Source organism: Nomia melanderi, chromosome 14 (assembly GCF_051020985.1).
Source record: "Nomia melanderi isolate GNS246 chromosome 14, iyNomMela1, whole genome shotgun sequence".
NCBI lineage: Eukaryota > Metazoa > Arthropoda > Insecta > Hymenoptera > Halictidae > Nomia > Nomia melanderi.
The window spans coordinates 11,468,502-11,481,002 of record NC_135012.1 but is presented as its reverse complement, the minus strand read 5'-3'; the positions used below and the strand labels follow the sequence as shown (position 1 = coordinate 11,481,002).

Genomic DNA, 12,501 nt, shown 5'->3' with positions numbered 1-12,501 from the left:
AACAGAAAGTAAATACTAAAATATTTAGAAAAGTGAATTAATTTATGAAACAAATTGGTTATAGAATAAAGGAAAGAAGAAATGTATCTTTCGCGTCGCCTTTGCATTTTTAATTTTGAATTCGAGGAAACATCTGAACTACGAACTGGTACGTATTTGATAATAATTATTCCACCGTAAAGTTTTGATATTTTTCTAGGGTAGGAATAATTGTTGGAAAGCCAGTAGCAAGTTTAACCGGTTCTTCGTATTTATGTCGCGAGCAATGCGCATTTTATGTCGCTACTTTTAAAGTAAACACGTTCGTGCAGGGAAAAAGGGCTTCGTCAGTAATAATTACACTTTGTTACAAAGTAACAGTGGTTTTTATGTGCGCAGCAAACAACGAAAGAGCGTGTAGTTGATAGTGTTCTACGTACCAATAACATCTTTTATGGTGGCGGTGCTGTTGCACGTTATGAAGTATGTATAAAACGGAACCATTGCCACTCCCCCGTTTTTAGCCTGCGAACAGAAGCGTTGCCATCAGATACACCGAGATTATGAACCTTTGAATAAACTTTCGGTAGGAGAACGCTTGTAAAACATCCGGGGAACAAAAGAAATTGCGTAATCTGTTTAATGCGTACGCGTATGTGTATGTATGCGCGTAAATACGTGCAACGTCGGAAACTTCTGCGATGGACGATGAGCCTTTAAAACCTAATAATTCAAGAAATAGTATAAATAAACATTTTGGTTTGTACCAATAATTCTAAAGTGAATGATAACGAATAGAAAACTACATAAAACCGTATAAAACTATATGGAACTATATAAAACTATATAAAACAATATAAAACCACATAAAACTATATAAAACTATGTAAGACTATATAAAACTATATAAAACTATACAAAACTATACAAAACTATATAAAACTGTGTAAAACAATATAAAAAGGTGAAATGCTATGCAAAAGTATGAATAGACAGAGGAAAGCTGATTGCCAAACGTCTCAAGTGAGAAACGGTTTAATTAAATTTTTTTACGATGTAAATAAGTCTTTTTATAATCTTGTTTTATAATAGCGATAATTCTAAAAAAGAATGGTAACAAATACGTGGTAAAAAACTGCATTGCCAATTGTTCTAGACAGGAAATAAGTTAAATGAATCTTCGTATACTATAAAGCAATTTCGTTACAATTTTCTTATGATACACCGGTACGTTCTAAAAAAGATTAATAAATAAATAGCGGAAAAAAATTGATTGTCGATTATATCAAACAAAAAGCAATTTACTTGAATCTTTTTATACCGCAAAACAATTTCTTTACAAATGTTTCATCATGCATCGATAATCCAAAGAAGGAATAATAAAAAATACACGGCGCAAAAAAAGTTGATTGCCAATTGTCTCAAGCAAGAAACGAGTAAATTGAATCTTTTTATGGCCGCTGTTTCGTCGCGAATCCTGAAAAGCATTCAATCGCGTCGAACCGGGGCGCATCGAAAAATTACGAAAGCTAGAGCGCGTCAGGTGACGGAAACGGAGAAACGAAAATCAGTATTAACACTGAAACTACCAGACGGGTCAAAATCACTCAATCCTGCGATTATTAAAAAGACAACAGATGTTCCTCTGAGAAATCATTAAAGAAATTAATTTAGCAACACAAACTGAACTGCCGATCAATTAAAGTCCCAGTAGATGGATTCTTGGAGTTTCTATAGAAGAATTTCAAAAGTCGATTTAATTGCTCGGTAGTTTTAGTGTCAATAAATCGCGGCTCGGTATTAGTAAAAGTATTTTCAAGCTACTCATTGCTATATACTTAAAAAATATTGTCATGTTGAATTTCATTTTAAGAACTGTTCTTTCGGGCTAAATGACCGGTTTAAAATTTCACTTAAAATTCTCCGTTTCTCTTCAATTAATTAGCTTCTCGATTTTTTTCGTTTCTTCTATTTCTGGTTCCAATAAGAAATATTTCGTTTCACTTGTTTATCTTTATATCTAGTTATTTGACTAGTTCCAGTAGGTATATCATGTACATATATATCAACAACTTATATACAATTTCAACAATACTTGTAAAATAATAATGTAAAACAATAGTAAACAGTAAAAGACTGCATAAACACTGGTATTATTTCAATCACACTATACATACAATAAATGTAACAACAAATAATATTAAATTCTATGAAAATTCAGTTATACTATTGTAACATGGCGTCATTACCCTAATTGTGTACTCTCGAGCCACTAATTTCCCCGATCGAAACGAACCATTAATTTCCTGAAGAACACAATAAAGTGCCAGTGCAGAGCCGATGTATCGGCCTCCGACACTAAAAGGTCAATGTTAAGAATATTTCAGAGGGTCCCTAAGTCCGTTTCATAAGTTGCGCGAAGGTAATGCATCCGCGGTTTGCGTCTCAAGTTTAATCTGTACCTGAGCATATACGTGCGACGCTAGGTCGGCCGATATTAAAAAAGTTGCGATTCGAGACGCCGCGGTTTCCACGTGTATCCGCGACTGGGAAACGCACATTAAAATTCGATGAGCGAGCTGTTTGTTCAAACGGACGGCGCGCTCGTGCATTCCATATTGATTTTTCTTCAAAGTCGCTTTTCGAAAGATACGCGGAAACGAGTCCGGCGCTATCAGAATCACCTGTCACCGCTGCGGTTTACGTTCGCGTATACGTTCACGGCGCCGGCGAAGGATATTCCAGGATTTCCTTATGCTTCTCCCCCGTTTACATATAGAACAGCTGATATTGCGTCAAGATAATTCATGGCTCGCGCGATAAGCATTCCGAATGGTCCGCATTAGGTTTATGGACGTTTGTTCTGGTTTATTGTATCGTTCTTCGGGAAATTAATGTCGGTTCGTTTCGACCGTGGGAATTAGTGGCTTGAGAGTACAATTAGGGTAATGACGCCATATTACAATAGTGTAACTGAATTTTCGTAGGATTTAAATGTTACATATTGTAACATTTCGGAAAATAAGTGACTTGACGAGGCAGTTGTCGCAAGAAACACTTTGGTAATAGAAAACAATATTAATAGTTGGACGTTAATTAAGAATCTGTCATTGAACGCGAAGTATTATTGTTTGGTAGTATGTTAAATTTTCTGAAAGACGAGTTAAATAATCTTTCTTAATATTTCTTAATTTCTTCATGATGTTATATTCGTTTCACATATATCATTCGATTGCTTTCTCCTTCTTTCTAAGAGTGTGTTAAATTTTGAATTCTAAATGATAATAATTACATTCATTCATGTATATAATTATGTATTTTAACTAATGCGTAATATATTCTATAATTAATTATGACTAATACAATGGAATACAATTTAATATGACAAATTAATTATAAAGATACGATTAACCTTTCGATTAACCTTTATTCTAACCTCACCTTCATATTCAAGTTAAATTTCAAAGATTCTAGAGCGTATTATACGCAGACGTACGACAGGAAGTTAGCTTTATTAGGCTCCGGGCACGTTTTGAAGCGTTAGCCAATAAAATCCAAAGAAATCGTAAAGTTACACCGTGGAAATGCAATTTCACTGCCGCGGAGCAGTATATCCTGCCTTGAAATTTTAATATCGCGAATCTCTATAAATCATATTTCCCGCTCGCTACGATTTCGAAGCGATTGATTCAGGATCCTATGAAACATTCAATGTCCACAATTCCGGCTCGGGATCTCCACGAATTGATTCGGCGCCGCTTTGAAATAGTATTTTCATAACTGCCCAACGACAATATATTTTTTTTATTAGACGCCGACAAGTTTATACACGTCGCACGCGTCGGTTTTAAAATGCAAATATCCATATTTCGTTGTTTATCTCGGTCCGTATGAAATTGTTAGTTCTGCCGAGCATTACGTTGATTGAAAGCAAATAAGGTGACTCGAATTAATAAACCGTACTTTTTAATTGTTTACCGAACATCTATTTTCCATCGTTCCAAAGGGAACGTTTTGATCAATTATTTTTTCAACGTTTCCTTATATAAATATCACGGGAAAAAGTGTGTTTCGAAATCATCGTTTTTCCTTATTTGAAATTGTCATTTACCTATGTATTTCTGCAGTCACAGAATGTTCTACACTGTAATTCAATTAAAAAGGAAACGAGTTCATGTGTAAAATGGAAAATGTATAGTAACGTTTCATTTTACAAAGTTACATCTTAGGACAAACCGAATGTAAAAGTTAGTAGAGTGTGAATGAATCGACGAATTTTTCAAAGGCAATATTGTAAAACCGGAATCAAAGGAACAGTAGTGTTAATAATTGAAAAATGTATTGTGCAACTCGGAAGTGCATTCGTGTGCATTCACCCCTGTATTACAAAAACGTTTAAAATAATTTCGAAGATATAGGTATGAAAGCAGAATTTAAATATTCTATTACATCTGCCGTAGATAGAAGAAACTAGTTATATCTATAATAAAACATGGTAAATACTGAAACAGTAATTTTCCTCAATTTTACAATCTAATTCTACTTTTTGATTTTCGCTACAGAAATCTTCGAAGTTCATCTTCATATGTCGTAAATAATTTTTGCAAAATTTATTTAATAAATCGGCAGTCAGAGGTAATCACGTGTTCACGTAAAACACTAACTTCAGTCCCGATAATTGTCGAGGAAATTGTATAATTTAATAAATATATTACTCAATCGTATAATTTAGTAACTATAAACCTACAGTCACGTCTTGAAATCAGTGCTGTTTTACTAAATTAATATCATTATTAATACAATCTTATTAAATTACCTATTTCCATATCTAGCACTTCTACCAATACCCACTATTTCACAAAACATGAAAACACGTAAATCCACACGTCCCATTCGTTAAATCCTCAAATTCCAAAGGTGTCCTGACACGTTCGAAACAGCGTTAGTCTCGAAAAACGATCGGTACTCCAACTTCCGATCTTATAAACCCACATTAAAAGATTCCCATCTCGATTCGATCATCCGTACAAAACACGATCCAGTTCCCGCAACATCTCCGCCGACCGATACGGAAAGCTGTAGGATAAATAGTACTAATTTCCAGCGGCCATTGTATCGCGATTTCTCGGTTCGTCCTTTGAGCTTTGTAACCCGGCCCCGGGTAACGAGACAGTTGCCCCCGGACAATTCATCAATGCCCGGTCCCTGATAAAAATCTAAAGAAGTCGGGGAGTACAGTGCGATCTTTATCCGTCCCGGGTAACCGAGCTCGGAATGGCTCGAGCCACTCCGCGACCGGTACCCAATTTTATCTGGCCCTTTTATCTTTGCTCCCTATCGAAAACTATTGAATGAGTCAATCCGGGTAAGACAATGGCCCCGGCCGTCTGCTCAATACCTGACCCGACTTAAACTACGAGGTGGCCGGCGTTAATTAGGCCAGCGGCGAAGCGCGGCTAATAACATGTCGCTAGACCGGCGGCCCGGCCCGGTCGCGTCGTTCGAGCTCTGATCGCCGGTAACTCGTCTCCCGGCTTCGTGATCGAGCTGGTATTGATTATGATGCCGGGGCAAACACGGGGCATCTTCGCTTCCCGCTGCAAACAACTTCTTCCTACGATCGCAATCGGGAGAAGTGTTTTCGTCGAAGACCTTTGCTTTTCGTTTAATTCGATCGACGGGGATGTGGCACTTTTCGATACGGGGATGGGAATATTAGGAACAATCGTGTGTCTGTTGGTTATAAATTTGTTCTTGACACAGTGGTGTATATTTATTGGTAAATTAAGTTTAATATGATTGATGGAGAATTGATTGTTTGTACTTGTTACATTGATTAGTAGACGAAGGCTTTTTATGTAAATGTAAATCTTTACACAGTTTACAGTAATTGTGATTGGATAAAATTTGATAATATTTTTATTCTTCCAAGTCTCTTATCAAAACTCAAAAGAAAAATTTCTTTAAAGTGATGATTAAATTGTAATTCGATTGTTTACTGAGAATAATCTTTACTATTAAATTAGATTATAATAAATATTTATCATTCACGCGTGTCGAAATTATATAGGTCAAATTCAAGCGAAATTAAAATTATTCATGACAGTATTTGGAAATAAAAATTAATGAAAATTTGTGTCCACATTGTCGAAATAATTTAAATGGAAATTCGTAGGAATTTAATAATTGATGTTTGAATTATAGTTGCCATTGGAATGTCTACCGTCGAATTCTTTTTTTTATATGACATAGACATCATTTCGATGGAGTTTTCAAAAGTTTCTATCGTAAAATATCGTAGAATTATAAATACATGAAAATTGTCTTTTGCATTTGGATTAATTTTATGCGCAAAGGATAACGAGTCATAACGAACAATGAGAAAAATATTTCATTGCAAATGGGGTACGTTGTAATTAAGGTTATTGCTCCTTTCATTTGTATCACGTTGATAAACATTGTCATTACATTATAATAATTAATACGCCGCAGGGATGATGCAATTTTTAAAGGTGTAAAAAGCAGTGTTCATTGAAGAAATATCTGTTTCAACAATATTCAATTAAAAATACGAAGGGTATACGTTCGAATTCATCTGATATTGTGTCTGCGTATTATTCGTTATTTCTACTCGGAACAAACATTTCATTTCGCATAATGCGATTGTTTTCCATTGATTTTACTGCTCATTAATTGTAAATATCTGTCAAATTGGTTTGAAAAGCCGGTAATACCGTAATAATATTCCCGAACACGAATAAGCGTAGAAATATTCTGCGACGATCCGACATATAAGCCAAACGTCATTCAAAAGCACGCGTACGAGGTCTGATTTTCATTATCGATTTATTCGGAAGCGAAGTCTCGTGTGACAAAATTTGATTCTACCCTTTTGACCTAGTTTCGCGTACAAAAACATCTTACACATTGGAGCACGAATTTCGTATCTTTCTATGCGCAAAGAATATTTTCGTAAATATGATACTGAAAGTAAATATACATGTTACAGATTTATCAATGCTTTTTGTTGAAAGCACCAAGTGCGAGTAAAGTACCAAGTAATACTCTATTAATAAGTTTTATTCCCTTTTTTATTCTAAATTTGACTTAAACTCTTCAAGAATAAAAAATGCATAAGTATATTTAGTTATAGCTTGCTGTTGAAACTCGGTAATCATACATGTGAACACTATTGTCTGAATAGATGAATCGCTCACTGATCAAATCAATCAACTCTCCACGTTTTGCATGTTTTAAGATTTTATCTATTTAAAATAAATTTCATTATGACTGGATTTGGTAGCACGAAATAATAAAGAATCTTTTGGTCAGGGAAACATTGCAATAATAATAAAAGTTACTTCAAGAATATAATTTCATGTATTTCACATATTTGTTATGTTGATATACCTGTTAATTAATCAAGTAAAATATACTCTGTCACGATGACTCGATTTTGCATTTAAAGAAAAATTTTAAGAATTTTAAGAATTAATAATTATTGCATCACTTTTTCCTACTTTTTGTGGAGTTAATCAATCTGTCCAATGAATGGCTCATACGGTCATAATCATTTTCATTCTTCGTTACTTCAATTTATTCCCGACCACTTAAATTATACAAAATTTAACTAACGAGCCACAACTACAGTCTTTGTTCACGTTTAAAAACTTCATCTTCCAAGAGATTGAAATATCCAACAAACAAAATATTGTTTGTTCCTAAATTAATACGAATAACCGCAGTCCAATTATAATCTTCAACAGAGATTAATTTTCCTATGATATTATACGAAGCGAGAGGACGCTGTATGCAACATTGAAATCGTCAAATCGAATGGAACGATGAAAACATTATAAACTCGGTGTTGAAGTGTTAATAATGCACAATCGAGTTCGCGAACGTGTATTTCAATCAAATTTAAGGCGGTGCCAGCATTGTTCTCGTCTCAAATTTAATCCTGGGGATTAGTTTCAAGCACCGATGGAACGTAATTGTCATTTCGGCATCAGTGATTGGCAGGCGCGGGGCTTCGATAGGGATTAAATTTTAGTCGAGCTTTGCACGCTGGGCTTAAGCACCTAGTTTATCCAGTATTGTGTCATTAATTTGATATCTGCTACAAATTAAATAATGTCGCAAGCTTCGGTCTACGAAGTTTTTTGCAACTAAATTCTATAACCATTAATATAAATTTGCGGAGGTTCGTATTTCAATATTAAATCGATCATTCAATGCTATTATTTATAGTTATATCTATAGTATAAATACAGTAAAAATTCGAAATTTTTAGATTGGTACATTGTAGTGACATACGAATAAATTAGAAAATTTTAAATACTCAGTTATTAGATTCGTTATTCACTGTAAATTATGAGTTTTAATTAATGAGATACGTCTAATTAAATCTATTCGATTTACATTATAATAAAGGTTACACGTAATCAAATATTGATTGTAACTCCCATGCACCGTTGAATCAATTTGATTATAGATAAGAAGCCTCTTAATTAAACGTCAATTATAAATAAAATTAATCCACAAAATATTGATATAACACTTTGTTATTTTTTCTTCCCATAGAAATTATTTATAGGTTCCTTTAAAGCATTCACAATAATAATAAAATTATTTACTGTATTTCTAGAATTTATCGTTTTACATTTCTGCTTTGCATTATTCTCTCTATAATGTCTCTTATTGCAATATATTATTTTAGTACATTTATTATCATTGAATTATACGTATTTATTATCATTTAACCGGCGTAATAAAGTGGCATATTAATCACTTTACAATCGGAAAATTCAAACAATCAACGAACATAGACCTACGATATTTCGTTCTTCGATATTTAATTTCGACTGAAACAATTTTATCAAACCCACGTGTACAAGAAGTGACCGTAGAAATACAATGATCATTCAATGATCAATTCCATAAAGGAAACTCGCGCCATTAGTACCGCAAAATTTTCGTTAGAAATATTCGCAACAGCGAGAATAATTCGGCCGGTTCTAAACGCGATACTTGCGCGATTACAAAGCGTAAAACTTTCCACGTGACGTCGCGCGGCGGTGTTCAACGGCGCCGTTCCGAAGTTAATAGTTAATAATCCTATTCGAAATGAAAATTCCGCGTTTGGGCAGCCGTAAATATCTAGATAATTGTTTTTCCGGGTGCCTATGCCGCGCGCGAACACTTTAAAGCGGATTGTATATATATTCTCATCGGGCGGCTGACTTTCCTGTCACATAAATCATGTACCTTCACATATTGCAATCCCAATTTAATCCTACAGAATTCTCTGCAGAACTATTTTTTGCCAGCCTCATTGACCCAAGCCATTTATTATTTAATACAACCGTGCGAGTATCCCTCGTGACTTTTTTCCCCCATTACTCCGAGCGTAAATTCCGCGCCACGTTGAACACGTACTTTCTGGGCTTGAATATATATATACCTTTGAGCCGAGTTCGAATTTCTATCGTTTTCGGTGCTGCCGCACGGCGCACGGCAAAAAGAAGCATCGCCGTAAATACCGGCTACCGGTTCGCGTTTTAAGAAATTAGGAGCGCCGCTTTTAATTTTAATTAACCCTTCGCGCTCGATTTATTCGCGATGTTGTCGGTCGTGAACTTGTATTTATTTTTAGGGAAACGAATGGAACGTTTAATATTTATTTTATTCATTGCTGTTGTGAGATTTAATTTTTATATTTTAAAGTGTGCTACCTTTTATAGGCGAATAAAGTACATCGAGTTTGTATTGTCATCTCTAGTATGACATGAGAGTGCAAAGGGTCGAATCTATGCGTTTCAGTGTTTGCACAGGGAATCAGTTTGTTTCGGTGTTCAACAGCAGGGAAATTGATTGGTAACGTTACAGTATCGTGTCGTGTAATTTATGCTGAAACTCTGATGCACAGTGTGAAATTACCTGCGGTGATTAATTTTGGTTGTAAGATTGTAATCACGTGGAATCAGATAGAAACTATTAGGATTTCATTTCTGGCGAAATGAATAAATTAAACCTTGTAGTTTCTTGATGAAAAGATTGTATTGAAGTTAGTACTAAATTTTGAGTGAATGATTTTAGTGTTAATATTCTATCGTTTTCACTGTCATTGTGGAAGACAATATTCTATAGTTTCTATGTAGTTACAGTTATTTAAATTTACTCTATTTTAATTTTATCGTTTACCCGATGAAACAGATATAATTTTCGATTATTCGAGTGTTCGCGAATATTTCGACACTTATCATTTATAAACAACTAAACTAATAAGATAAAGAAACAAAGGCGACAAACTTTATTCAAGCTTATGCCGAGGAAAGCAAATCGTAAGTAAATAATCAAAGGACACTTCGAAAAGTTAGATAAACATCTGTTCCTCGGTAAATGCATCATACTCCGACTACGCGTAACAAAACGCTACACACGAGCAGGATCTCGTACACACCGTGAAACGAAATTTCCGTCAGCCCATTTGTACGGTCAGTTTTGTGTGTCCGAGATTGAGAAACAAAAGAATGACTCGTAACATTTATGTTCCTCCGCGTGTTTTCAAATCCTGCAACGAGGTTGGGCTCGGACCAATCCTGAACTTCCCGAAACATCCGACCTGGTTCTGGTCGCGCGTGTTTACTGACCTAAAACCAAATAATCTCTTCGTTGGCCAACGGATGCGAGTAGTTGGGTGAAAAGGGTGGGCCGACCAGAAACTTTCACGTGTGCCGTTTTACATTTTCTGCATCCTCCGCCCGTGCTCCTGGCTATTTGAACCTTGGATACCATACGCATCACGGTACAGTAATTTCTACTTATGGCGTAAATCCTCTGAAACGACCGAGCTCATTTCGTTGACCGGTTGCGCCGTTGTATTCCCAATCGTGGAAACGAGTGCGACACTTGGTTATTTTCAAGGGAGGTTTTATTGCGAAGGTTTTCGACGTGTGATCTAAGATCTAAAGATCTAATTTCGATGGTTACGGCTTGACAGTGCTGAACAAGTCTGCTCGCAGAGTCGAGCTGAAATGTCAAGTTCTTTGACACTCTTTCGTTACCTTTAATTGATTTGCGACCATCTTGGGAATGTCTTTGATGTTTGCAAGGCATTAATGCGCATTAGACCCATCGGAAACTTATTTTTATATATTCACTGAGCTGGAGCAATGAATATTATTTTTAACATAGAATTTTATTTAATCTTGCTCTCCCATTTTAAGTAGTGAAAAGATTTCAGCCACGTAATGCGTTTTCTTGAAGTGAATCTTAAGTCAAATATAAATAGGTACATTTTGACTAACAGTTGAAATATTTCGAAACAAGGGTAAGTATTAATACCGGGTATTTTTGCATTATGGAGAAAATATTCGCGATGTAAGTTAACAATTCGTTTGAGGCTTTCACAGGAATACTGTGATAAGTGTTCGAAGTTTCCAGGTGTGAGTCGTGTCCATTAGGAATGATTTGCCGACGTTTCGCCAGGACGGCAGATGGCGTCATCAGCATCATCACACTGATTACTCCTACAGTCAGGAAATCACTCATAACGGACATAACTCACCCCGAAACTTTGAACACTTATATAAGTTAACCGGTTAACAAATCGAGAATAACCTAACTAAAAAAGAGTTAATGTAGTTTATTAAAACATGGTAAACAGAGGTGTGGTTTGCTTTTATATTCACTGCAGAAGGTGCTAACTTTTCGTGTTGAATTCTTCGCCACCTTTGAACCTAATATTCGGGAATTATTACAACATTGAGAAAACTCCTCCGACCTGAACGGAACGACGAGCAAGTCGGGTACTTAACGCGTTAACCGGTTAAAGAAGAAGACAATATGCGTGGGACCAGGACCCTCGGAGACATTCGCGCAGCGTCGGACGAGTGGCCGTGTTTAAGGCACAAGTTGGTCGGTCAACGGATCTCGAGGTTGCAGGTTCGAGTTCCGTTTGCTCGGTACTTCTTTTACTTACGATCCTACATGTATAACTGAGATTTGTTTCCCCGGGCACTCAGCCTCAAAGGGCTATTGTGTCCGGGCCCCTCTCCAGGGGCGGCCGGAAGGGGTGTCCCTCCAGTCAGGCGAGCTTTGTGCTGGAAATGAATTCATACCCGCCCATCGTCGAGCCCTCCAGGTTAAACGTGCTGCGGAAGGTGGTCTCGAGAGTGACTCTCCTGGTACCCCACTAGTCCTTGCGCGACGCGTTACCCGACGCAGAGGAGTTTTTCCTCGACCGCGTCGCATTTCGCGCATCCTGTTTCTCGTTTCGAGTCCGACCTTCGGTTCGCTGTGACAGAATGTTTACTGATCGAGCTCACTGGCTTTCCTTAACAGCACAGCATTTAAAGAAAATATTAAATTTGATTCGAATAGATTCGAGTAGAATATTCGAATAGAAAGTAGGGATAATTATGAATTGTTTGGCGTTGCAACGTTTGCGTTACACTATTATCAACTTAGTTGCCTTATTAAACATTTTCATTTCGCATCGGTTGTCTCGTGTGTTACGAT

At 36.1% G+C, this 12,501-nt stretch overlaps 1 protein-coding gene and 1 long non-coding RNA gene across 2 annotated transcripts in view; one reads left to right on the top strand and one right to left on the bottom strand.

The window, feature by feature from the left end:
* The window catches only part of LOC143175273 (uncharacterized), a 325,389-nt gene that overhangs the window by 44,033 nt on the left and 268,855 nt on the right, over positions 1–12,501 (top strand). The window lies entirely within an intron of this gene.
* LOC116429003 (dipeptidase 1) overlaps positions 1–12,501 on the bottom strand; it is a 224,846-nt gene that overhangs the window by 17,284 nt on the left and 195,061 nt on the right. The window contains exon 10 of the mRNA XM_031981335.2: positions 420–504. Coding sequence (XP_031837195.1) covers positions 420–504 — 85 coding nt within the window. The remainder of the gene's footprint in view (positions 1–419; positions 505–12,501) is intronic.